Genomic DNA, 26937 nt, shown 5'->3' with positions numbered 1-26937 from the left:
TTATCCTCACACCCACCTCACCTTTCACTTGAACGGAGATTTCTTTGTGGACTTAACCATGCATGAATGGCCTTTGTAAACAGCTCTGTTGTCTTTCTGTTGTATACCAAGAGAAGCTGAAAGGAGTGTTTCTTAAAATAATTCCTTTACATGTGGACCTCCACCAGCATTAAACATCAGGACTTTATTATTTTATACAGCACTTTTGCATGCACTCCCTGAATATGTTTCTTCCATGGTGTGCAGAGCATCCTCAGTGACTCAGGGGGAATAAGCAATTCCTCCCTTTATTCTGTGCAGGCTCCACACCACTCGTCCTTTACCTTTTGCACGTAGCAGGTGCACACACCAGTGTGAGCAAGGTCCTCTCTTTGATCTGCTGCCAAACAATACACCACCAGCTCCAATACATCTTGCTTACTTCGACCTACTTTCATGAGGGAAAAAAGCATCGCCAAAGCCTATTTGTTTTTGCTATAAGCTGCTCCTCCTTGTGTCATTTTGACAAGGTAGTTGCCTTGTTACATCTCTTGTATGGATCATTGACTGTGTCTCTTTCTATAAACATCACAGCTTTGCTCCAACTCTGGCTGCAGCACTAACCCCACAGGAAAGGCAGCTCAGAGTTTCGACTTCTGGCCCAGTTCTCACGACTGCAGCAGCAGTACATTAATCATCAAAGGCTCTTGTTTGAAATCCCCATTCTTCAAATAGTTTCTTATTTGTCTCTTCACTCTTGGCTGGTTTTCGGCTTCCACCCACATGGTAAAGGCTTGTCTAATAATGGCAACAGCATCAAGTCTATTAGGGTTAGAACTACAAGCAAACTCAGCATAACTCACCCTTTTGATTATATAAGGTTGTTTTCTTTAAAGGATAGTAGGAAAGTGCATTTTGTTTAATAATAATACAGTCCTGACACTCGGGCCTGTGACATGTGGCCCTGTGAGTGCCTGAAGCCACAGGGCTCTAATCCTGGATGTTCCTGCGCTGTGTCTGGTACAATGAAGTCCTGCTTCCTCTCTGCACAGCTCCCATGGGCCATGACCGAGGGCAGGGCTGTTAGCTGCCCCACTGCTTCCAGCAGATAGCTTTGTTATACTTAGATCCTGTGTTTATTTCAAGGCACAGTGCTTGCCTTTCTTCTGCCCTTTCCCCAGCCCTAATGTCTGCAGGACCAACTGGAAAGTCTCTGTCACGTTATCCCACGTGTGGTGATGGCTGTGGGGAGGAAGCTCAGCATTCCCACAACCAGGGCTTTGGGGACGGTTGTTCCAGGGCCAACACAGAGGGCTACACAGGCAGTGGAAGGCTTTGAGCTCTGCCATCTGTATGTTAGCACCGCATCTTTGTTCCTGTGTTTAACAATCACATTAATCAGTGTTTCTTACTACACTACTGCGCTCTATAGTGTGTAGAATGGATTTTGTCATGAATCCACAGGGAAAACATAGGCTTTCAAAATGAACAAATGTGTGTAACTTCACTTTGTAAAACACGATTCCTGGTTTGAGATCACAGCACAACATCCTATACCTAAAAGCACACACGCAGAACCAAGAAAGAAGGCTCAGAAAGGGAAGCAAAGATGATGTTCTTAAGAAGTGACCACAACTACTGCAGAGAAATCAGTGTCAGCAAGGTCAGAAAAGACCTCTAAGAGCATCAACCACCATGAGCGTTAAGCATGTCCCTCAGTGCCTGTCTAGAAGACAAACTTAACACCCAGGGGACTAGAAAGTAGCCACTGTTATAGCTAATCACCTATAGCAAAAGAGTGGAGTAGTTTTGGAATTATAGTTAACAACATTTATATAAGCTGAACGAAGCTGAACATGGCGTAGGTTTGCTTATTTCATTTGTAACAAGGAAGAGACACAAGAGAGACGGATCTGGTTTAGATCTTCACAGCAACAGGTCCCAACTTCTGAAATTGCCATTGATTTTTACAGCAGAAGGAATGAGCCTCACACTGATTTAGATTGGATTTCATGTGGCAAACTGTTCTTGGGTCATGACTAATTACATCACCGGGCAAAAGCTATTAACAACCTTATGTTTTTTATGTTCCCTTTTTAAATGCCATTTTATCTGATGTAATTTCTCACGAAGGGAAAAAAAAACAACCAAACAAACTGCATTCAGTCCAGTTTTAATTACCGAACAATACTTCTGCATTCTGTACAGTAACAGAGCAGTGAAATTCCAGATAGCACAGACCAGGACTGGAGAGCAGTCACCCTGCCTTGCTAAGAAGTCAGAGCTCAGCAGCTGAATGGCAAAACACACCAGTGTGCAAATAGAACACGTCATTTTAAAACTCCTTGACAAGACCGGGAACATTGCCTCAGGCACTTCTTTAGATTCAGTTGACAAAGGCTCATTCCCCAAGCTGTAATCACCCTATTGCTGACGGTTCCCAAGTGCCAGCCCACCAGCCCAGCTCTGATTTTGCTCAGAGAGCTTCAAATCAAGAGGAATCCCACTAAAGCTGTGAGATACGTTTTGGTGCCTGCTTCAGTACATATAGATTCTCACCTAGGTTTCAATCCAGGCATTCCCAGCTGTCCTTTGCTTTTCATTACTGACTTAAAACTCTTATCAAAATCAAAACATTATCAAATGCAGCCCCACAGTTTTGGATCTGGCATCAGGGCTCAGAAGTACGTATTATTTCCACAGAGATCTATGCCAGCAGATGGGACAAGACACCCCTTTTCCAAGAGCATCAGAGTAAAGTTGAAGCAGGTAGCCCTCACCAAGCTCACTGGGTTATGCACGGCACAGGAGGAGAATGAAACAAGCAGCACTTCCAGCACAGTTTGCTCCCAAGGGATGGTGCACATCAGGTGTGGGCTGGGCCCAGCCCTTGCCAGGCAGTGATGCTGTTTTCCAGGCTGTGAGTCAGGGCTGCCTCTTGCCTCAGGATGTGCCATTGCAGGCTGCACTCTGAGGTACTGCAAGGCATGTTTTAATGGGGAGGTGAAGGGATTTGGGTTAAATCCTCAGACAAGCAACTGTTTGGTTTGGTTCAAGCTCCCTCCTTCTCTTCAGCTCCAAGGCACTTGAAGATGCCAGTAACATCTTTGGTGGAGCCCAAGATGTTACAGTAGATTTGTATGGACTAATTATTCATGCCCTGCCTTTTTTACATCACCAAATGAGGCGCCCTGCCTCAGGGCAGGAAGCACCAAAGCCTTTCCCTGAGGTGCAAGGTGGAGGTGGGACAAGTGCATATTTCTTGCAGTGAGCATGGTTTTACAAAGGGAAATAAGGAACGGAGATATCTCATGAGGCTTCTACTGAAAGCCATGGACCTAAAGGAAGGAAAATATGGTATTATTCAGAGCCCACTGCTCCGCTGAGCACGGTGCTTGTGCAGTAGAAAGGTAAGCCTCTCTCTGTGGGTACTTTCACAACATCCACTTCCTCTAAAAATACATCCTTCCTGTGCCTCCATTCTTATTAAGCATCACTTAAATTGCATGTATTTATGGCACTGGCAGTTCCTTTTAGTTAGCTGGGAACAAGAATCAGAGAGGAAACTCCTTCCTTGGTCCCGTCCAACCCAAACCATTCTATGATTCAATGAAAGTAAAACTGAAAAACGATGGAGATGATTCAGTGAAGAAAACAAAGGAAAGGCACTTGAAAAACAATAGCCACAGAGCAGAAATTAGATAAGATTTAAAGAGATGGTAATGAGGAAGTGCTGACTGAGAAAAGCAGAGGAAACACTGACTAAACTGTAAAGAATACAGCCATTCAGACCAAATCTATTTTACCATTCTCTTTTGGAATACCAGTGGTGAAAAATAGGACTGTAAATATCTTACTTTGAACCAGCAATAGAAGCAGTAGTGTTTCTTGGAAACACTTCCTAACACCAGCAGCACAGCCAAAGGCAGAGCTCCACAGACTGCACCGAGGCTGAATCCTGCTCCCAAAGAAAGGCACAAAATAAGAAACAAAACATACCAGAGGCTGTAACGCTCAAGCCAGGCCACGGTACAAAGGGCAATCCTGTATGTGCCAGGAGAGCTTTGCTTTCCTGGGAAAGAGGGTGCCCTGATGTGCCTGCCAGCCCTGTGGAGGGGGCACGTGAGGGCAAGCACCAGGAGATCCACCAAGCACAGCAGGGAAACAGCTCTCTGCATGCAGAATGGAGCAGCTAATCAAATAGCCCTGATTATTAGCAGCCCCCTGTGGCTTTTTGTAGGGTGCTAATCAGCACCTTGGCAGTTTTCCAGCCTGCACGATTACCTTCCACCTGCTGAAATAACTTTAAACCAAATTTGGTATCTTTCTTCATCTACCAGCTGGGTAGAAGTATCTGTGTCACAAAGCAACTGCAGCTCCCGACCTATAGGGTGGGTGTGCTGCAGGGTAGGAAATGTCCTCATACCTGTTTTTCATGTGTTAGTAGGGCAAGTCAGTTAATGGTTTTGTTGCAGTTTCAGACCACGGGGCTGGAAATTGCCCTGAAAGTACAAAACAGGGTCCCAGCCTTATTAGGGTCTGAGTGCTTCTAGTCCCACTGCCTCCTTCGAAAGCCCTGACTATAAGTGCCATCTGTATTGAAGGAAGTGTGTGTGCAACCAGGCGGGTTCTCAGATGACAGTTGGCCTCCACTGCTTATGTGCTATCATCCTGCGGGATTACCATGTAAAACCTGTTAGCTGAAAGGATTTAAACAATGAGACTCATTTCACAAGAGCCAAAGGCTGAGCAGACATGACAGAGCTGATGGCTGCCCATGGGAGCAAGCTGCTGGGAGCCAAGGGCTGTGCTCACCTCCAAACCCAGGTGCCTGCCACCTGCCTTGCTCCCACTTTGCACTTCCATCCCCCAGGCCCACGAGCAGAATCCACCCTGCTGCTGCCACCACAAACCTGGAGCCAGCTATCACACACCCAGCTACTGCGCTTCAGTCAGCAAACAGTGCTCACTCATCACCGTGATTTACTTTCAGAATACAATGCAAGAAAGAAGGTCAAATCCTTCTCTCGGCTCAGTTTGGACTTTGGGGAGCTTAAGAGGGGGAGGATATGGCTCTGAATCTCCCAGCAGTCACACTTGGCACTCTGAGCCTCTCCTTGCAAATGCTATGGGATCTCAAGTAGTTCAGCCATTCTCCTATTGCAATTGCTCTGGAAGTTAAAAAGGGAAGGGAAGGGAAGGGAAGGGAAGGGAAGGGAAGGGAAGGGAAGGGAAGGGAAGGGAAGGGAAGGGAAGGGAAGGGAAGGGAAGGGAAGGGATCTGTTCAGGCAACCTTGGCTGCATGCTTAATTGTTCCTTTGTTTTTAAGCACATGGAAACTGATTTACTTCTGCTGCTGACCTCTCAGAGAGGAACTACTACTGAAAAACTCAGAGAATACAGGGGAAAACAACTGGGTTTTGAACATGTATGGCCAAAAGCCCCAAAAGAGCCACTTCTGACAGAGAAAAAAATATATGAAAGGATTGATTCCCATTAGATACAAACCTTTTCTTTCCCCCAAAGCCATAAGAACAAATGCCCTTTGTTTTCAGTGCACTTTTGAAAATGGTGGCAACGAGAGCAGGGAAATAACAGTCGTAATGCCTCACTTGGGGAAAATGTATCAGCACTTCCCGTCTTTGTCAAGAAGGCATTCCTCAGTACTGGCAAACAGACAGGCCTGTGCTGTACTGTACTGTGCTGTGCTGCTCTTCGAAAGGGCTGACAATAGCAGGACATGGGGAAATGTTTTTAAGTTAAAAGAGGGAAGATTTAGGTTGGATGTTAAGGGGAAGTTCTTCACTAGGAGAGTGGTGAGGCCCTGGAACAGGCTGCCCAGGGAGGTTGTGGATGCCCCGTCATTGGAGGTGTTCAAGACCAGGTTGGACAGGGCCCTGGGCAACCTGATCTTGAGGTCCCTTCCAACCCGGGTCATTCTGTGATTCTGTGAGTGCAGCCTGTTGGTTACACTGAGAGCTGGACAAGCAGCATATCAGAATATATCGTATGTAGCCTCCTACTTTGTGTTGTAACATTTAGCAGCATTGTTATGCAAAGCGTTGTTGGAATTGTGCTGTTTGCTTCTTCTCAGCCTTAAGCATAAGGTGTAGTAATGACTGCTGGGAATAAAGGAATCCCAAGGATTAAAGGTGCCAGCGGCCTCATTCACCTCTGCCATCCAGATCTTCCTAAGTCTTCTGTCAGTGCCACAATATTAGCCACAATGCCACGTGTCCTGCGGTGATTCTGTATCTGGGTAGGGCTGTTGGTGCACATGGGATATTTCATCAGGGAGAACAGTTTCGAACTTACACGAAGAGCATGGAATTGCTAAAGTCAGATTATAAAGAAATAACTGTTTATTCAGTGGTTTTTTTGTTCAAAAATGTTATAAATGTTTGTTTCATTCTTTCTCTGTCAAGTCTCCTGCATGATCCTTGAGGTCCCTTCCAACCTGGGTCATTCTGTGATTCTGTGATTCTGTGGGTGCACGGGTGCTGCTCCTGGAAGCTGTGCTCCCCTTTTCTACTCCCAGTTGTCAAGTTTCTGCCTGCTTGGGCGCTGCTGGATAAGCCTGTTAGATAAGCACAAGCGCCTTATTAGTATAGAAGTATTCCTAAGCTCTTATGACAGTATTTTTACAGTGCTACAGAGGGTATGCCAGCTCAGTATCTTTTGCCAAGCATCAACTGCAGGAGCTGAACATATGATGATAGCCATAAATGTATCTTGCATGGTCCACAGAGGGTTATAAAGAAATAACTGTTCTCGATTATTCAGTGTTTTTTTGTTCAAAAATGTTATAAATGTTTGCTTCATTCCTTCTCTGTCAAGTCTCCTGTCCAGAATAAAGTTACTGTCAAAGAAATACTGACTGATGTGAGTCCTTACATTGTGCATGGAACAGCCTACCCAGGGCAGTGGGCACAGCCCTGAGCTGCTGGAGTACGAGGGAAGTTTGGACAGCGCTACAGACACTGGGTTTGGATTTGGGTGTACAGAAATGCTCAGCTTTTGGGAAACATCATCTGAACTCATTTGTGAATGGATCGGGCTGGTCTGAAATTGATGAGATGTATGAAGGGATCGGAGTAGCTGTGGTTCTTGGCATCTGGCTGCTTAGAAGGAGAGAAGTGTGCCAGTGATGTCCTCATCCAAATGGCTCTTAAACACATCCAGGGATGGCGATTCAACCACCTCCCTGGGGAGCCTATTCCAGTGTTTAACTACCCTTTCTGTAAAGAAGTGTTTCCTAACATCCAACCTAAACTTGCCCTGGCGCAACTTGAGGCCATTTCCCCTCGTCCTGTCACTTGTCACTAGTGAGAAGAGACCTGCCCCACTCTCACTGTAAGAACCTTTCAGGTACTGGAAGAAATTCTGTTCTTTTTCTTTTCTATGGTAGTAAAGCCCAATAGGGAGGATAAGCCCTTGTTCAAAAAGCAGAAGACACCGTTATCACAACCTGTGGATTGCCACTGCCTGTTGCTCACCTCCCAACTCTATCCCTCTGAGACTTGGGCATTGTAGGTTTGGATGGTGATTCAATTTACACAGGTCTTTTGGTGCTCCACAGTGTTTGGAAGGTACTTGTAGAGATGCCTGAGAAGCTTGGAGATCTAGTTCAAACTTGGAGAAGAATCCAGAGCTCAGGCACTTGGAGAAGGCAGTAAATGAGCAACTGTCTGATGCTGTGGGCCATCTTGGAGAAAACCATCAACATAAATGGACTTTGGCCACTCCTGTTCTAGATTAAAATTCACTCTAAGACAACGAAAGCTTCTGAGTTAGGATCACTGCTATGAGTGACATAAAGCTTCAGCTGCTGCCATACAGCAGTGTGACACAGCCACTGTCATTCATGGTGTCGTCCCTGCTGCATTAGTCCCAGCCACCCCACAGGCTCATTCTCTCAGAGCTCCCTTTTCTCAACAGCAGGTTTGATGCTTCTCTGAGGCATATGAAGTTACCATTATTACCCCAGAAGTGTTTAATTCCTTTCCAGTCTATGTGTGCCACACAGAATGATGTACACAGAGGATGGAAACCACAGCTCTGCTCACTGAGAAAGCATTGTTCAGGATTGCTGTCAAGTGTTCCTGGTTGCACACCCAAAACCTGTTCCCCATTAGCCACACGCATCGAAGCTCCCTGCCTGTTTTGCCACATGCCGAAGCTCATGAGGTAAGAATATAAAAGCATTCATTGGCAATCATCTGTGGATGTCTAAGTGTCAAGGAGTGGCTTAGAATTAAAGTTGTTTTGCTTTGTATTTAATTTTCTTTTCGAGATAAAATTTTGCAACCAGAAAGGCCTCTGGTCCTAAACAGCACACCAGCCTCACCTCTTGAGGACCATCAGGCACCACAGACACCATCACTTTGTCACACTATGGAATCTCCCCCGGGTTTTTCATGTTTGCCCACTCCTGGGCTCCCTCCCAGCTGCCTCCCCACTCTATCTGGTTGCATTTGTTGGCTTCTCTTCTTCTCACCTCTCTTCTATGGACAAAGAATCTCCATAGCTGCTGCCTGCTTTCCTGTCTCTGGATGAAAGCAGAATTTCATCTGCCTACCTCTTTGCAGACCATTTACAGATGTGCCGGCCCTGTCTTCTTTTGCCCACAATAAAATCTCAGTGCCTTTGAGATCAGAGGCCAGATAAGTTGAGCTTGGCCCAACTGGGACTCTCCATGTTATGGAGTTTTTCCTACCCCACTTAAAGAGCTTTGGAGAGCAACTGCTTTGTCACTGGCTGCTGCTGCAGGGCCTGTCACAGCAGCCTACACCCAACTGGCAATGTGCCATGAGGACATAGCACCAGCATTCAGTCACTTCAGTGTTATCTGTAATGTCCCCTGGAGGTAAGACACATGGAGCCTGTTCTAACATTGCTCGGCTCACAGACTTCTTCTCACAGTAGGTATCAGATGAACACGAGTCTGGCTTGTAAGCCCTTCCTGCCAGTGGGCTCCACTGGTAAAAGCTGTTACAAAGATGTCTCTAGTACAGGCCAAATTTCTACATGCTCTGTATGTATTTCTTCATGTTAAGAGATAAGAGATGGAACAAATCCATGTCCTCCTTGTGCTGGGGGCTCCAGAGCCAGATGCAGTACTCCAGGGGAAAGGGAGGGGGGTCTCACAAGAGCAGAGCAGAGGGGCAGAATCACCTCCCTTGACCTGCTGGTCACACTTCTCTTGATGTAACCCAGGATACAGTTGGCCTTCTGGGTTGCAAGCACACACTGCCAGCTCACACTGACTCTTTCATCATCTGACACCCCAAGTCCTTCTCCTCAGGGCTACTCTCAAGCCATTCTCCACACAGCCTGCATTCATGATTGGAATTGCCCCAGCCCATTGCAGGACATTGCACTTGATTTTGCTTTTCTGAGGCAGGATGAGAAACATGGTCTTGTTCTGGTGCCAGGTTTGGATTCAGGGCACTGTGTCAGCTCCTGGCAAGGACCGATGCTGCGCTGTGGGAAGTCAGAGCCCCAGCTGAGGGACACAGCAGGCTGCAGGCCATAAATGAAGGGCAAGAGACAAAAATCTGAGATATGTTATTTTGTGCTGTTCTCTGAGCAATCTTAGATAGGAATTTGTTGTTGTTACTTTCTAAAGTAATGTTTGCTGCCCAGAAGTGATCACTTTAAGAGCAACTCCTGCCTCATCTGGGGAGCTCTGCCCTATTTCCCGGCCTGTGCAGGCAGCTGCTGCAGCCTCTGGTGCTGCTGGCTGTGTCCTCTGCTGTCACAGCATGATGCAGCGTGGCCCGGTGCTCTGCACAGCAGCAGATGCCTGCAGCCAGAACCCTGAGAGGGTTTGGACCTGAAATACCACTGCAGCTGCGACTGTTTTCTCTCCTCCTTCCCCCAGGACTGCGATTCTCACTTCCCAGCTCGTTGCCCTGCTTCTGAGCCTAGGAGGCCACCTAGGGCCGGCCTCGGGCTTAGCAATGAGCTTGTCCTAACTGTGGTGGGAGCAGATCCCAGGCAGGACCGTGACAAGCAGCAGGCAGGACAGGCCGCTCTGCGAGGCCTGAGTTCCGTGCCGGGACAGGCGCTGCATGGAGGAGGCCGAGGACAGCACTGCAAGCATTGGGCTGCGAGGATAGCGGGCATTAGCTATGCAGCCCTGCATCTGCGTGCCCCTGTGGGAACAGGCTGAAGGCACGGAGCCCAGTTTACCAAGTGGTGTAAAGGGAAGATTAAACGGAGCTGAAAAACGCCGGAGCCGGAGGTCTGACACTCGACCCCGTCAGCTTCACTGTCAGACGTTGTTCCTGCCTCTCGCAGCTGCTTTCACCTCACACGACCTCTCCTCCTCCTCAGCAAGTTCCCAGAGTCGAACCCTAATCCTCTAATAAAACTAAACACGGTGACTGCATCAAACATGACACAATTTCTGTGCTGAATCTGAGACCGACTCCAACTCATGCAAGTGACAAACACATACTGCAAATTTTATTTTATTTCCTTATTACACAAACTAAATGAGCATATATGCCTACACCTTGATTAAAACAAATTCACCACCACATGGAAAAGCATTCTTTTTATTCTCTAAAGCACACCTGTGAACACAAAACAAATTCTAATGTCAGTACATAAAAGCCTCTCTTTAGTGCACCTTGTCAATGCAGTTTCTCCATTAGTCCTTGGTAAAGATCATTACACCTCAGATATTTATATGCTCTTGCATTAAGCTTTGCATAACGTATCCATAATGCAATGCACTTTTAGGAATCAGTTAAGAAGCTAAATTAAAAGGCCCCGTAAGTTTGCTTTATTTACAGTTGCAATGGCTAAATTTCATGTATCTTACAGTCACTGCCAGCACTGGCTCCCAGTTCAAAGGACTCATGCCCCATGGTCTCCTTCCATCTGCTTTACAGATGGGGTGAAGTGGCCCATACTTACGGCTCTGTAGGTACCTCAGCTACCTGTATCAAGTATAAACACGCTGCCAGAAATATCTTTAATAGTGAATGATGAATGAGGAACTCAACCATTAGGAAGAACAAAAAGGTCCTTGGCTTTGTGCTGCAGTTGTTACTGACTGTGGGAGCAGCAGCAATGCAGGCTTCCCCCAACAGTTAAAGAGTGCCAGAGCCCAGAGCAGTCACCTTTGGTTCCTGCATAAGGACAGCTTTATGCTCAGCTCCCATTTCCTCTTATATCACTTCCCTCTTTCTGTTCTGTTAAATCATAAAAAGTGGGGCAAATTTCTGAACCATTATAAGAAAAAAAAATGTTCTGGGAAAAGATGGGAGTTTTTGTTGTATGACATACAGGTTATGAAAGAACCTGGCAGCACTTACGTAAACCTGCAGTAACCAGGAGACAGGGAGTTGTGCTATCTGAATAGAGATAGCTCTGCTCCTCCAGTTCTACACTGTACACCCAGATGTAGGTCTTGTGGCAACCGAGAAACTGCTGTAGAGATTAATAAATGGGATGCACATGCATTTTTCTGTTCTTAAGCACTTTCAAAACCAAAATAGAAGGGACAAGTCTGGGAGTCAGGTAGGTTAAGAACTTTTTTTCCTTTCTTACACAATAAGGTAGATTATTCAGCACATTCCAGGTTAAAAAATTACAGTAAACATTCAGTAACTGGAATGCATATAATATACAAGTACCATTACATTTACAAAGCTGTTCAGGACAATCTTCCTTTTCTAAGCATAAAAAAGTTAACAAGCTAATTCACAATAACTTTAGATACAGTGCTTATTAAAATACATTGATGTTAATCATAAAAATATTTTACTATTTACATGTACATTGTATAAACCTTAACAATAAGAATATGCCCATTTTAGAATGCCTTAAACCAATATTTAGGCATTGGCCCATTTAATAGTGCAGTATCCCTGTTTTGGTCTTCACACCATGAAACTGTAGCAGATTCACAGTATCTTTGCTAGTGCTTTGCTAAAAGACTTTCTATTTCTTAACAAACATTCATTACAAAGGGTCAGTTTTGTTTCCACTCGGCTTCTTGTTAAATCCTACCCCCAGCAGTTCAGGACATTCTGCCTGGCCTTGTGCGATTTGGTTGCATTTCCAGATAAGGCTGTAATTCATTTCATCTGTTATCACGCTGTCCTGCTTGTAGTCTGGGTGCTGTGCGATGAACTCCCTCATCCATCGGGCGACTGTCATTAATTCTCCTGAGGGCAAAACGAACCCAAATTTCAGTCATACACCTAACGTAGCAGTAAAACACAACATCCTACACACAATTAATGGACAGTTCATACTTTCATAGGAAACACATTCCTTCTTTTTAATGAGGCTGAGCTTCAAGCAAAATTCAGCTGCCACATCACTGACAGCCCCAAACACTTCTGGTACAATCTTCACAATTTCAGTCCTTTTATAAAGGCATCACGCTCAAATGCTAGCACAGGTGTTACCAATAGATTGGATAGCAAGAGGTCTTTAACAGAAAAGCTGTGTGAGACAAACCAACACCACTACAATAATGACGCAGGGCAGTGAAGCACTGGCACAGCTGCCCAGAGAAGCTGTGGATGCCCCAACCCCAGAGGAGCTGGAGGCCAGGCTGGATAGACCCTGAGCAGCCTGACTTGGTGGGGGGGGGTTGGAACTGGATGATCTCTAAGGACCCTTCCAACTCAAACCATTCTCTGATCTTATATAACTTTCCATCCAACTCAGCTGCTATCTCTGCTTCATATGCCCTTAATTGCTCTCTTACTTTTTCCCTCTGGCAGTTCCCCTAGCAGAAGACAGGCAGGTTCCCAATTACACCAGCTCCTAGCTTGCACACACTGCTTCACCATGCAGGGTACCTCTGGCCACAGGGCAACCATCAGATGCCCCAGGGTCCCCAGCACCAAGAAACACACACTGCCTGCAGGAGACCTGTGTCCTTGTGAAGGAGCAGCTGTGAGTCAACTGGACTCCAGCTTTTAGCCTACTAAATCTTGCTCCTGAATGCAGTACACACAAGTCAGTACAAGATAAAGGTAACTACGATGACAGGATGCATCCCTCAAAAAACAAGTTGTGCTTTCAATTAATGCAGCCAGTGTTTTATACTACTTCTATATAAAAGAGTGGCAGAACAAAATATATGCAAGGTGAAGGTGATGGACACACGAGCACAAGCTCTTACCCACCAATCAGGTGTGTGGCTCGGAGATGAGCTGAGTGTAACAAGAGAGATGCTCCTCAACTACCACCAGTAAGAACGGCGCAGCCCATACCAACACGGACACCTAGTGGTCAGATGGCCCAACCACTCTGCACTCTACTAAAAATAAAGGACGCTGTTCCTAAATGCATATATACCTGAGGGACAGAAGCCTTCTACAAACAAGTAGGCTTTGGAAAGAACATTTTCAGTAAAAGCAACAATTAATTGAAACTTGTTACCACTCTCAAGAGCTTCTAAAGCATTAAATTATGAGGCAGGAGAAAGACTTGACTTTTATCTCAGCTTTAAAAACATCTTTACCTAGAAGGTTCTGTAGCAATCTTCAGGAATTACAAAGGAACGCAACACTAACTTAAAACCAAATAATGCATCATCAACAAAACCAATTTCTGTTTTGAGTTCTAAGACGGTGGTCCTGAGCAACCTGGCCTAGTACCAGATCTGGAGCTTGGTGGCCCTACCTGTGGCCTTGGGACTTGATGATCCTTGGGGTCCTTTATAGCCCAAACCATTCTATGACTGAAATTAACTGTCCGGCTAAACTGAGTATGGCAGGAACAAGAAGGATTCTTGTATCAGTATAAAGCTGCTACTTACTGTTAAGCCCAGTTCTGAATTAAAGCCTTTGGTCTGCATCTTCTACTCAGTATACTGCTGCATTTTAAAAAGGACCTATCTTTCTTATACCACCTATCTTAGTAGCTAGCATCTTCCCATTTTTTTATTGTAGCATGCAAAAATGGGAAGAATCTGGTTTGCTTTGACTTGAAGGAGTTTTGCTACTTACAGAAGAGCCTTCTTATCAGGGAACTGAAGACAAGTCCCCACACTCTTGTATATCAGAGCTTAACCCAACTTAATGTCATCACACTTTAGAGCCACATCCACTGCCAGGCTATCAGACCTAGCTCCACATACTTGTAAAACTAAAGGAGAGGGGATTAGTTTATGTAGAAACATACACCACACATTGGCAGAAGTGCTGAAAAAATATCTCAGAAACATTAGCTTGGGAGTACTGTACCAGTTAAGTTCAAAAATGGATCATGAAACATTTATGATCAGAATTAAACATGACCTGATTTAAGCCAAAGGACACATGTGAGCCCTCTGCTCCTAACATTTAACACTCAACCAGGAAGCCACAGTTGCCACTAGTTCTACCCAACTGACGACTACAGAACATCCTTTTTACTTTGGAAGTAGAAAAACAGCAGGAAAATCAGTGCCCGAAAGTGTCAAACATACCAGATGCTCTCTTTTTTATTAACTTCAGGTAGTTCAGGATGGTGCATCTTGTGTCCACATCCACCTCCATGTTTTCAAGGTAAGAATTCAAAATTGGGATCAAACCAGGAAAGACTCCTTCCTGCATGAGAGAACACAGTCAGCATGAAACACGCTTAGTCAATACTGGGAGGATGGAGCAGAGGGGAAGGCTGTATGTTCCAGGTAAAGAGGCTACGACCTTCCCGTTTATAATTGTATCGATGCTCATTAAGGTGTACTCTTCTGCGTCTGTGCCTGTCCCGTTTTGTGCTGAGCCACATCCATCCACAACCACATTTCCACCTTCACGAGAGACAACGGGAAAGAAGAAAGTCAGAAGAAACACGGTAATTACTGACAATCACATTGTTAGATTGCTTGCTGGGATACCTTTACAAATATCCTTTCTGAAGTAAAACATTCCCTGCCGAACAGCATCTCTTTTCTGGGCCACCTTCATATTCTCATCCACCTGGCAAAACAAATATTGCAAAGATCAATGGCAGCTCAGAAAGCAAGGACTCTCCAAACCCTCACATTAGTTTGGAGTCTCATCAGTTGACAAACCTCTCTATATTCTTTCTGCACCCAAACTCTGTTTCAGTTTTAACAAATATTCAATACATTTTTTGGTGCTTCTGAGCCATTCCACGTAACAATGTCACTATGTACTGTATTATTTCTGGAATCTGAATTCCCTGACATAAGCAAGAGAATTTCTCTTTGTAGGTTTGGTATGATTTCATATTATAAGGGATCACACCACCTGTACGGTACAACTACCATTAGTTTACAACTTCAGTATATTTCTCCATTTTAATTAAACATGTTAAGAAAAGCACCGGGAGCCCATGGCAATGCTGCACACAGCACTGGCAGTGCTTTTCACTATACAGTCTGCCAAAAACCTTCAGGATCTTCTTTAAGGTTACCCATAACACTGTAGGACAATTCTGTTAAGCTAAAGGTGAGGTACCCTGGTTATGTACCTCAATGCATTTATTAAAAAATGATGTATTTACAGAGCTCTTTCATATAGCTCTACTACAGTAGCCACTTGATCCTTCCTCTTTTTTTCAGACTTTGCCCTAGAATAAATGCCAAAAGCTTATTTCTATGAATTCAGGATAAACTTATGTGGAGATTTAAAGGAACTGGCCACTGGAATTGAATGGTAAAAATGACTTTAAATATGTGCTGGGAGAATAAATACAACATTGAGTCTGGATTTTAAAATGTAGAAGTTGAAGGGACTAAGTGGAGATAATGATTCTATGAATTCAGACATGTAGAAGAGTTAGGTTTGGGATCCTGAGAACAGCTTTATTTTGACATCTGTGTCAAAGCATCTTTCATAGATACTCCATTTTGGCTTTGTGCAATAGGAACATGGGTAAGGTGTACCCATATTCTTACTGCTAAAAGCTGAAAGCTAAATTCACCCGCTCTTTTAGAAGAAATAAACAACAGAAATAAAGACATTCTGTAAACAGTTTCTAAATAAGGGCCCATCTGCCACTTCTAAGATAGTCATTAAACATCAAGAGGCAGCTAACAAGAAACACCCCTGCAAGCTTAACTCCATTAGATGGCAGTAAAATATTTGCAATTGAAGAACTTAAATTGAAGCAAGTTACTGGTCCAAATGAAAACTGACTGAAAGACAGAAATGACTGCCCAGTAAGCACACACTTAGTAATTCCTAGACTGCAGAGGATAAAAGTTAAATGTGATGCAAATATTTTGCAATTAGCTCCAGCAAGTCCCATCTTTCACACCTACCTTGGACAAAGGAATGAGAAAATCCAGTTTGTATGATAGAATCACTCGAGTTAGCAGTACCACAAACACAACATATGCAGAGTTTTCAAAGTCTGTTAACTGGACCTAGACATGAAAGAGTTAAGAGATGGAATTACACTAGCAGGAACATGCCCGTAGAAAGAGATGACTGTCTGAGAGAGTTCAGAGTGGTTTGACTCCAACAATTCACACCAATGCGTGAATTCATACACATTCTACTGGCAGAGACAGTGATGTATGTGCTGGAATGACTGTGCCTTCAAGTGCACAACACAGCGGACACTTCAAGTTCAACCCTTTAAACCAATGCCAAAGTGCAGTTGTGTTACAAAAAGCTACCAAATAATCTGTATAATTAGAAATGCATAATAGCTTTTAAATTCCTACTTAAGGGACTCAACTCAGACAGCAATAAAATAAAAGCACTTATGAAACACTGAACAGTGACAGCCGAATTGTTCAGTACCAATAAAAGTACTGGAGAAGTAAGATCCCTGGAAACTAAATGAGCCTTTGCTTTCAGAAGTCTTAGTACAAGCCTAATATCCCTTTCCCCATTACTCCAAATCTATTAGCATGCTTTGCTGTGCCACAGTGGATTCTCCTGTCAGTTACATTCCACAGTTCATGTCTGATTAAACACTGCTGTCCACTTCATTTGCATCTAGCAACTCAGAGGGAAGAAAACACAAGTAACAAGAGTCTGATACTAAATGGCAGCATGTCTAGTACTTTTCCACTTAAAAGCAAACAGGTTTTTGTGCTAGCTGACTCCCTGCTTACCTCCATAGGCCTGAATTCCACTCTCCATCCTATATCTGAATTTGGAGGCGGTGGTTTAAATCTCATTGTCTGCCAGTTTGTAGACTGAATGTTCTGCAAAGCACAAGAAATCATCTGTTACACTTAAGATATGCATCATTACATAAAATAATTAAAGCAAAATGAACCATCTTAATAACTCCCCAAACTTAGTAACTCCAGTTCAAATTAACAGAGAAATAGTTCCAAATTGAGTGAGGACTTTCTAAAAAGCATAATGCAACTACTCAACCTCTAAGCAACTATGCTACACCTTCTGGGCTGAGATTAAACAGGTCTTTTCCTAAGGGACTCATGCATACAAATGTAAAAACACATGAAAATACCATGCTATGATTACAAAATTATGGCTACATTATACAGATATCCATGAGTCTGTGTAAGAGAGACACATGCAAGAGAGATGTCATGCAAATGAGCTTTCAGGAAGTCATACAGAAAAGGCAGTTCCCCATATCAATTACATATGTAACAGGTTTGTGCCCTTTTAATTTTTTTGTGTTTAAAATACGAGGTACCATCTTCTTCTAAGTAAATGATTAAACAGAAATATGTGCTTATAACTACAAAGTCATATGCTAAAGAACTACCTGAAATGGAAAATTAAGGAAAAAGAATATTCTTAGCCAATATAATCAATCATCCTCCAACTAAGCAGTACTATAAAGAAAGTGAAATTTCACATATGTATTTATTAAATTCCTCTACGTCAGACACAACCTCAAAATGATCGGATTCATTTGCATCATCTAGATGTATTTTCTCCTCAAACAAAGTCAATGGGTCTCGAATAAACAAGTGTGCAATATGCTGTGCCAAAAGGTGGTCGATACCTACAAAAAGAGAATTCAGAGAAACAATTCAAATGCAGCAAAGGAGGCTTTAAGAAACCATTTCTTTTAAAAGAACCTAAAGCGAAACAATCCACCTCTGTACTACTACCTCAACCCACCACATCCTGTTAAAGTCAAAACAATGATTTTGGGAAGGAAGGAAATGATTAAAGAGAAGAAAAGAACAAGATCTTCTTTGGAAGTGGCAGTTGGATATTGGTGTGGCTGCCATTCTGTTTGCTGATGTGCCTCTGTGCCACGTTTCCTAAAGCAGATCTGTCTCTCCACAAAAGTAAAAGATTAGTACATGATTCACTAAGCTTCTCATGCTGGAATTAGGGACAGTTTCTAGCAGGAATATATCTATATCTATATCTACATGTTTTTAAATCTTAAGATCACAGCGCATAGATACTTTCTGAAAAGGAGTCACTCTCAGGGAATCACAATGATTGAAAGAAAAACTAAAATATCCCCACACACTGCAAGCACAGTTCTAAACCTGCTCATAATGAAGCAATCACTTACCTTCCTTTATTAGGTGCTCGTAGATATCTTTGTCTATTGTCAAATCAATGTCATTGTATTTCTCACCACATTCAGATAGATAACTGTCTATGGAATCATATCTGGATTTACTGATTCTATAATGGTTGTTCTTCAGTGGCTATATAATTTAAGAATACAATATTTTAACAGCTTGTTAACAATGTTACCTAAGATTTGATCACTAATGACACTTATGTCAGAATTATTATGCTGTTTAAAAAAAAAAAACCCTACAGCCTCAATTAAAATTATTCAAAGCATGAATCTTAAATGGAAACATTTTCCTGATGTAATCAACATTAACCCGACTATCTGGAAAGCATTATTATACCTATTTCAACACATACTGATGCAGTTTATTACACATACATTGCTAGAGATGGTCTTAAACTGGGTAGCTCAAGAAGTATTTCAAGTAGACTTTTTTCTTATTGTCACCCTGTGTGCCTTTAATGCCAATTCATGCTTACAGAAACTCCTGAAGTTCTGGCAATTGATCTCTCCATGTAGCTCCAGTTTACACTACTGGATTACTCAGCATCACCTGCTATTTAACTCAAAACAATTTCTACCTTTTAGGCCTAAGCACAGAATGGAGAATTTAAACACAGACAATTTTAGCAAGCTGTGGAGGAGTAAATGAGGAGTTTAACTGAAATCCCATACCTAACTGAAAAGGTATTTGCTTCTGTAAGCTTTACAACCAACATGACTGCTTACACAATCCGTTCTATATTTACCACAACAACTGCCAAATTCCCCCAGCAGGGACTCTGATGACCACAAGCAGAATTTGGTATTAAATGAAGTTTAATGTTTTTCTCTGAAGAAAAGCAGATGCCTACTATCCTTATCACTTACCTCTAGGCCCCTCTCTTCTCGCGTTCGATCATCCACAGATGCAGATATTACTCCCCAACGACAATCAATATCGGACACATAGCCTCTGTAGAATGGAGATGCAGCGCTCAAGGCCATCTAAAAGAAAACAGCCTGACCTGAAAACAGAAGTACAAGCCAAGGAACCAAAAACAGCGCCTTAATCCCACAGGAAAGGGACGCCTGCTGGTCCACAAATACTTGAAGTACACGTTTCATTTAGCATGCAGACAAAGCCCCATACCACAAAGTCCCTCAACTCCTATCCCCATAAAATGCCTGGATTAAACGTCAGCATTTCTGAAGTGGCACCTGATACTCTCCTTACTTATTACCTCAGCATTTAAGGAACAGAAAGCTGATGAAGCAGAAGAAATTTCATAACAAGATCAGCAAGTATGGTGCTTCTGCACTCAACAAATTCACCCAGCAATCTTTTTATTCTCATTTGGCAGGCACTCCAGCAGTAAAGCTGCAATAAATCTCACTCAGAGTTGGAGCTGTTCACCATCCAAAACAGACCAATATTTATTTTATCATAATACTTGTAATACTTGTTCCCATACACTTACAAAGGGACAGATGTAAGTGAAACAGACCAAAGCCAAACATTTAAGTATTGCCTAAGGAGCGACTTCAGCTATTTTCCATGAGAAGCTTCCCCAAATGAAGTGTTCAGCAGAAGCACTCTTTGTGTGTTTAGCAGGGTAAAGTTAGTGACATAAGCTCTGTGGTATCACATGCTTCTTGTTCAAGACTGTAACACACACTCCAAAGTGATAGCTCAAGTACATTAAGCATATTTGGACATTAAACGAATGACATAGTTAATGTGATAGCATAGTAAGAGAAATCAACATTTTACCCAGAATATTAAATTCGTAGCTAGCATTTAAGGTCTTAATTCAGATTTTATTTTTCACATGCAGTGGCCTTCATACAGTGAGGATGTGATGTGACAGAAGTGCATTACTCACCACAATGGGACAAATTGTGGCTAGTTGATCATAGAGATATCTTGCTTCAGAAATGCTGCAAGCCTGGAATGTTACCTGATGGAGAAGGACAGTTGTTATTAGAGTTTCCATAACCTTAGTGCAAGCATAGTCTTCCTGGAATCAGAGCCTATGATGCTGTACAAGAATCTTAATATCAGAAATTTATGTGTTTTTTTCTTTCAAGATACCTGGACAAGCTTTTGCCTCATCTATCAGCAGCATTTGTATTACAAGCTTCCTTCCCCACTCTCTCCATGTTTATTAGAACAGTTCAGATGACAACACTCCAGCTGTGAAGCCATATACACAAACACTTGCCAGAACCAAAGACTGAATTAACATCTACAACACATGTGGGTTGATAATGTTCATTCAGGAACCACACCAGGAAACCACTCACTCAAAACAACAGTCAGAGGTAGATATAAATTTTGCTTTATGTGACAGCTAATCCTGCTTCAATATCAGTTGTAAAGAACTGCTTTCAGTATGTTTTCCTTTGATCCTGCAACTGGGAAAAAAAATAAACTGTTTTGGTTTACTATAACTTTTTCCTAAAAAGAAAAACACCAAACAAACCAGTTTTGCCTGAACTGGAGGCCAGGACACAACCAAATGAGATATTATTTACCATTACTGATGTGGAAGCTGTACCACACAAGTCCCCACAAGCTATAATTTCTTTGCAGTTTTGGTGAAATTTGCTCAGGGCAGCATCAAACACAAGATGAAGTTCCAATAGATTTTACTCCCCAGAGTTCTCAAATCACCCCTTCATGCACTTGAAAAACAGAGAGGGCCCAGTCAGCTCAATACTGTTAAAAGATGACAAACAGATTGAAAGCCTTCTTCTGAGTTCACATATCCATAAATCACAGAGTAGTTTAGGTTGGAATGGATCCTATAATGACATTATGCAACCTGCTTCAACTCTGAATCACCGTCACTGCAAATTGGCCTGAATAACACCAGTTGAATACTATTATCCTTGTCCACAGACCATGATTAAAAACACACACAAGACACAGATTCTTAACCTGCCACTGAAGCCCTCCCCACCTGTGAACAAGTCTCAAAAAAACCCTAACAAAACAGAACAAAAAGAAACCCCAAAGCAAAACAAAAACATCCAGAACCTCATAGGCTGGGTGCACGAAGTCTGACCAAGGGCAGGAGCACAGCACTATGCCTTGCTGCTTGCAGGGGACAGCGCCAATGCAAATGATCCTATCTGAGCTGATGGGGACACTATTTCTGACCCCCAAAATATCTCAAACCACGTCATATTCTACATGTGTAGTGAGAATAAGACAAAAAGTCTACACTACAAACTACAGACAATAGGCAGGGAGCACATTTCTGTCTACTTGGCTATAAGGAATTAACAGTTAACACATAAGCAGCTGCTTACAGCACCTTGTTCTCATTCTTCTTTTGACAATAACAAGAGTACAGAATTTAATCACTGATTATAAGCTTGGTAAAAAGCAAAGCTGTGTTCTATAAACAGAGATTAACATTTTTCTTAAAGTTCAAACAGTGACCGACTGAAAGTGAAGGCCGGATTTCTTTGTTGGTCTTGCAGCATAAGAAGAGCTGGTACAAAACAGGCTGCATACAACATAATATTGTATGTGTTTACTTTACACACACTTCAGTATTTCACCATATTCTCCCTAGTTTACCTACAGCAACAAATGATCATACTTAGATGTTGTCCAAAACACTTTATCTGTTCATCTTTTTAACTTAGTGTCAAACAAAAGCTTTTTGAATGTGGTCATTTCTGCCAGTGTGGTGAAACAACAAGAGCTTGGAGAATTTCCTTTAATCCCCCTGAGAATGAACACAACGCTCCTCCTCACCCTGCTTACAAGCTGCCAGTGCTGGCAACAGGCAGATTTTAACAGTCAAATACATCGTTGCTATCTGAGACATCATCCCCACTGGGTTACTGTGAAAGAGAAACATCAAAGCAAACAAACAAACAAACAAAAAAACCCAGACTGAAAGAATTAAAGCACTAAGAAAATGACACTTGGATTTTAACTGGACACTGTGAGTCCAGCAAATGAATAGAAGCAGTAAAAAGAGGGAACCCATTAACAGGGGAAATAAAAGAAGCAGAATGTCTCTCATTAAACAGTAACGGGAGGCAACTACCCACAGGGATTTGGTAGGTTTGTGGTAGCAGCAGTAAGGCAGCTTCATGATAAGTAGCTAAAAAATACATAAATGCATGAATGAGGAAATTTGTATGCAGATGTTAACACTGTTTGTAAAGAAACATATGCAGGAGAGAGCTATTTATTTCTTAAAGGTGTTAAGAAGGTTTAAGAAGGCCCTGTCACATATATTATCTCTTGTCTTACTTCCCCCTTTTCCATGCTGAAAATGCATCAACTACACTAAGCTACAGCAATGATACATAAGGTAACTTAAAAAAAATAAAAAGGGACAGTTTAGGGATGATGACATTCAGTTACATCTCAAAAGTAGATGTAAATTACCTGAAGACAGCAGTTGCCCATTCCAAACCCCATAGCATCCATATATATGAAATCTGGCTTTGCTGCTTTTGCTGCTTCTCCATCATCATTAGGAAATGTTTCTATAAATGGTGATGGTGTGTTCTTATCTTTAAAGACTGTGTGGAGAACACAGATATTTAGTAATGTGGAGTAACAGACTGAACATTTAATTTGAGAAAGAAACGATATATTGGATCTACTCACTTGGTACATTAATGACAACCTTTTCCCCTCTGCGGTGCCGAATGTTTCTGGTCAGAGTACTAGAAGAAGAATATACAGTTTCACAGTTAATTTCTCATTAACATTCAAGATTTCAGAATATAAGTTTCCTGTTTGTATTGAGCTTTTCCTCTGAGATCTTTCTTTCCCTGGTTTACAGCAGACTATAACAGACTCCAAATGGAATTTTTCATCACTGAAGTCAGTCCTGTTTTTGGAGACTTGATGGGCAGAAGTAATAGGCTACTGACTTGAAGAAAACAAGCGTGAGTGAAAAGGCACTACATTGTTTTTAAATGACATGATTTGATTCTCCTGTGACCCAACCTATAATCAAACCCCTTCCTGGGCTATACAAGTCATTTGATGCCCTGCTCCACTTTGGATGAACCTGGCTGAGTTCAGAACACTGTGATGTTGATGAAATAAAATGCACTGCAACATACCTGAATAAGATCTGGATTAACAGTGAGCATAGTGGTTAACCACAGGATTTCTAACTGGAAACAATTTTGCAGGAGCAAAATCAACACCATTTGTCCGATAATTCCATGAAACTACTATACAAAACACCTCGAGCTTAACAGTTTACTTTAAGTCTGACGTAAGACAGGGCATCACAACCATCTCTGTCCAAGACCCTGGGATACATGCAGCCATGTAGTTTCTTTTGAAGGTATGCTCGTGATAACTCAGCAAAGAAAAACATCTGGCTTCCCATTCACACCCTCCAAATACTCTTACCTAAATCTAGGATGTTTATTGATGGCTTCATCTGGAAAGAAGAGGGATTTTGAAGCTCCTCCTTCTACTGGCGTTGGCTTATATTCCGGCAGCGTAAATCCAGGACACCCTAACCTATGTAATACAACAATGAGAGTCCAAGTTGTTAAGAAAACAGACTGATTTTAAAGGTGTCAGATGACCTAAGATAAGGATTCTGGTATACAAAGGAATAAAAAGACAGACAGTCAGCTTCTAAGTTAGTGCTGTTGTTGCTGTTGTTTTAGCATTTAAGCAATTTATTTTAACTGAATTAATCTGAACAAGCCGACTCTTGGTCCTTCCTCTAACATTTTCTTTCTTTTCAGATGCACAGGTTTCTTCTATGTTATATGCATATCATCAGATATATTTATATGCTACTGTTGAAGTTATAATAACAACAGGAAAATAATCTCAAAAGTCAGCAGGATTACAGTTAAACAAATAGAGACTTGGAATGGCAAGACAGCATAAGGCAGTAATATGAAACTACATAGTTTAAGAAGGACAAACTCTGAAGGAGGAAGCTAAGAATCTTTCCAAACATAAATCACATGTAGGCCGCACATCTTATTATTTACTGGCCTTCACTTAAGTCTTATACGTAAGCAATACATTGCTTCTTCTGCAGTCACATAAAAACTACCTGCATCTACAAGGTGATGAGTCCCTCCCTCTCCCATTATTATGTGCAAGACTGGTTCCGAAATCTTCATATACAAGATTTATTAACATCATTGTGTTGCATGGCAAAATACAATTCCATAACATACTGAACTACAACCAGACTTTATATAAGCTATCTTCACTACAGAGATGTCTACCACAGTTCTCATATAGAAGTGCATTTTATCAACATAGAGTTCCCCAGGTAGAATACATGAGGGCATTTTGGTACCTGGTACTTGCTGCTAAGTTACACTTTGTAGTGTTCATACTCCCAGTAAGAATTCAGGGCCATTTCATTCCATACTACACAAGAAACCAGGCGGTACCTGGTTACCCAAATGCTTCTATTATTCTATACAACCCATTTGGTTACCCAAATGCTTCTATTCTAATGCAGAAAGAAGCAATCTAAAGATACAGAAGATGTTTGTTTATTTCTGACTCGCGGCAATAAAAAGTTTTAGAAAACAAGACCGTTAATTGAGTCGTATTTTGCACAGTTTAATTGTACAGTTTAGGATGTGGCTCTGGGCAGCCTGGTCTAGAGGCTGGCAACCCTACACACAGCAAGGGGGTGTTTAAACTAGGTGATCATTGTGGTCCTTTTCAACCCAGGCCATTCTGTGATTCCACGAAAATGCACTTAAGCAGAAGAAGGAGAAAGGGAAATACAGCAATGAACTTCTGAAACAGCAATCTCACCTTGGAAAAGACGTCACAGTGCAAATAGCCTCATTTTCTTTCAGCACAGAAGCAGCTTCTTGCCTTCTTTTCCTCATGTTGTCCTGAACAGTGTTGAATTCTGACATGGTTCCCCCATAGGGTTGCCCAGGTGTGCCTTCAATCATATAGCTTCCATATTCGGGTCGCCAGAGTGTTGGGTGGCTTTAATACATAAACATCATTGTTTAAATATTTCTACAACTTTCCAGAAGATGGATTATTAGCATACGTTTCAGACAAACGCAACTTGTGAGAAAAATCTCCTAAAGCTGATTATTTGATGGAGAACCACAATGTACATTCTGATGGTTCTCACAACTGCCAGACAGTTAAGAGAAATTAAGGCACGTTTTTTTTCTATGTAAGTTTGTTGCATATTGCAGCGAGCAGAATTTGCTTATATCATCTTGCAGGCTCCTTCAGTATCTGTCTCAGTCTTTTGTTTCCTGGGGTTTTAACTTGCCACAGCACAAAGCAAGGCAAGTTATGCCCTATTTCTTCTTTCTGCTGCTAGTGGAAACCTGGCCAGATACCACGAATTTATCAGGCTAGGAAATGAAACAAAGTTTAATGACACCAGCAATCACCCTGAAAAACTTCTTACTTTCTTGACAATCCACCTCCGTGGAGGCCAAAGGCAGAGCAGCATTTCTCTGCTGTTCCTTCACATAGCAGTGATTTCAAGCACAAAGATTTAAAGACAGAGGTATTCCTTCTTGCAGGATTTCTAGTCCCTGTACTGAGAAGAACAGGCAAGACTTTCTGGATGACACAGACTAAGGTGCCTAGCAAGAAGCAGACAGGCCTGGGGCACAAGGACCTTTCATCACCACAGCAGTTTTTCTACCTTCCTCTAGGTGTTAGCTCTTTTCAGCCAAAACGCTCCACTGTCTCAGATCTCACTTCTCTGCTTGAAAAAGATAGATCTGTTGCCAGCAATTAGAAGGCACTGCAGTTCTACGGCTAGCTTAAGCGGGGATATGATTTAATTTCTGCTGCAAATTCCACAGGAGAGCAGAGGATGGGGAAGAACTGCCCTGCCATCTTATGTCCATCTTCCTAAATCTATCAAAAATGAGACAGAGCTTCTAAAGATGACAGTTCCCTTAGACAGACCTCATCTGCTCCTGCAGTCAGGGACACACTGAGAGCACACATGCCTTCAATGGGCAGGAAGCTCTGGCCTGCAAGCACTCTGTACACACAACCACAGAACCAGAGCAAGACAAAACAAATACCTAAAACTGAAACTTCTGTGTGCTCATCATTACATCCTTCATTTTTACAAGGTTTAAAATAAAAGGTACATGGAAAACCTGCAGATGCACTCAAAGCCTTTCCCTTCCTGCATCCCACTGGAACCTGCATATGTTGATACCTGTGGCTTACAGTTCTACAAAAAGCAGACTCCAGGTTAAGTCAGTTGTACAAAACTCTGTACAGCATCACAAGAAGAGGAAGAAAAAGTAACAGGAAACAGCTACTTACTTGGGGTTTATCTTCTCCCCCTTTTCTTGCAGCGTTTGAAGAACTTCTTCTCCACTCAGCACTAAGCGCACTTTCTTATTCTCATGGTCAAATTTTACTAACATATACTCCACCTGGTAAACAGTAAAAAGAAAATAAGCAGTTAGTGGTGGGGTTTTCTTCATACACAGACTCTCACTGGTGCAAGATTTGAAGCATCAAGTCTAAACAGA

General features: G+C 42.4%; 1 protein-coding gene across 9 annotated transcripts in view; it reads right to left on the bottom strand.

The window, feature by feature from the left end:
• Positions 1 to 10438: 10438 nt before the first annotated feature.
• GCLC (glutamate-cysteine ligase catalytic subunit) overlaps positions 10439 to 26937 on the bottom strand; it is a 30136-nt gene continuing 13637 nt past the window's right edge. For 2 of the 9 annotated variants that reach the window (XM_085543855.1, XM_015859244.3), the window contains 15 exons: positions 26726 to 26838; positions 25217 to 25399; positions 23825 to 23938; positions 23063 to 23121; positions 22838 to 22974; positions 20307 to 20381; positions 19312 to 19428; positions 18430 to 18568; positions 17789 to 17901; positions 17030 to 17122; positions 16226 to 16330; positions 14834 to 14915; positions 14643 to 14746; positions 14423 to 14543; positions 10439 to 12161 (listed from right to left, as the gene is read on the bottom strand). In XM_085543855.1, coding sequence (XP_085399981.1) covers positions 11956 to 12161; positions 14423 to 14543; positions 14643 to 14746; positions 14834 to 14915; positions 16226 to 16330; positions 17030 to 17122; positions 17789 to 17901; positions 18430 to 18568; positions 19312 to 19428; positions 20307 to 20381; positions 22838 to 22974; positions 23063 to 23121; positions 23825 to 23938; positions 25217 to 25399; positions 26726 to 26838 — 1761 coding nt within the window. In that variant the 3' untranslated portion in view covers positions 10439 to 11955. Of the gene's footprint in view, positions 12162 to 14422; positions 14544 to 14642; positions 14747 to 14833; positions 14916 to 16225; positions 16331 to 17029; positions 17123 to 17788; positions 17902 to 18429; positions 18569 to 19311; positions 19449 to 20306; positions 20382 to 22837; positions 22975 to 23062; positions 23122 to 23824; positions 23939 to 25216; positions 25400 to 26725; positions 26839 to 26937 lie in introns of those variants that run through there. The other 7 variants (XR_014944889.1, XR_014944890.1, XR_014944891.1 and 4 more) reach the window with 5 other exon arrangements.

Source organism: Coturnix japonica, chromosome 3, assembly GCF_054131305.1.
Source record: "Coturnix japonica strain WE chromosome 3, WE-NBRP24, whole genome shotgun sequence".
Classification (NCBI taxonomy): domain Eukaryota; kingdom Metazoa; phylum Chordata; class Aves; order Galliformes; family Phasianidae; genus Coturnix; species Coturnix japonica.
The sequence above is the reverse complement of the archived record's forward strand: the minus strand, read 5'-3'. Positions and strand labels throughout refer to the sequence as shown.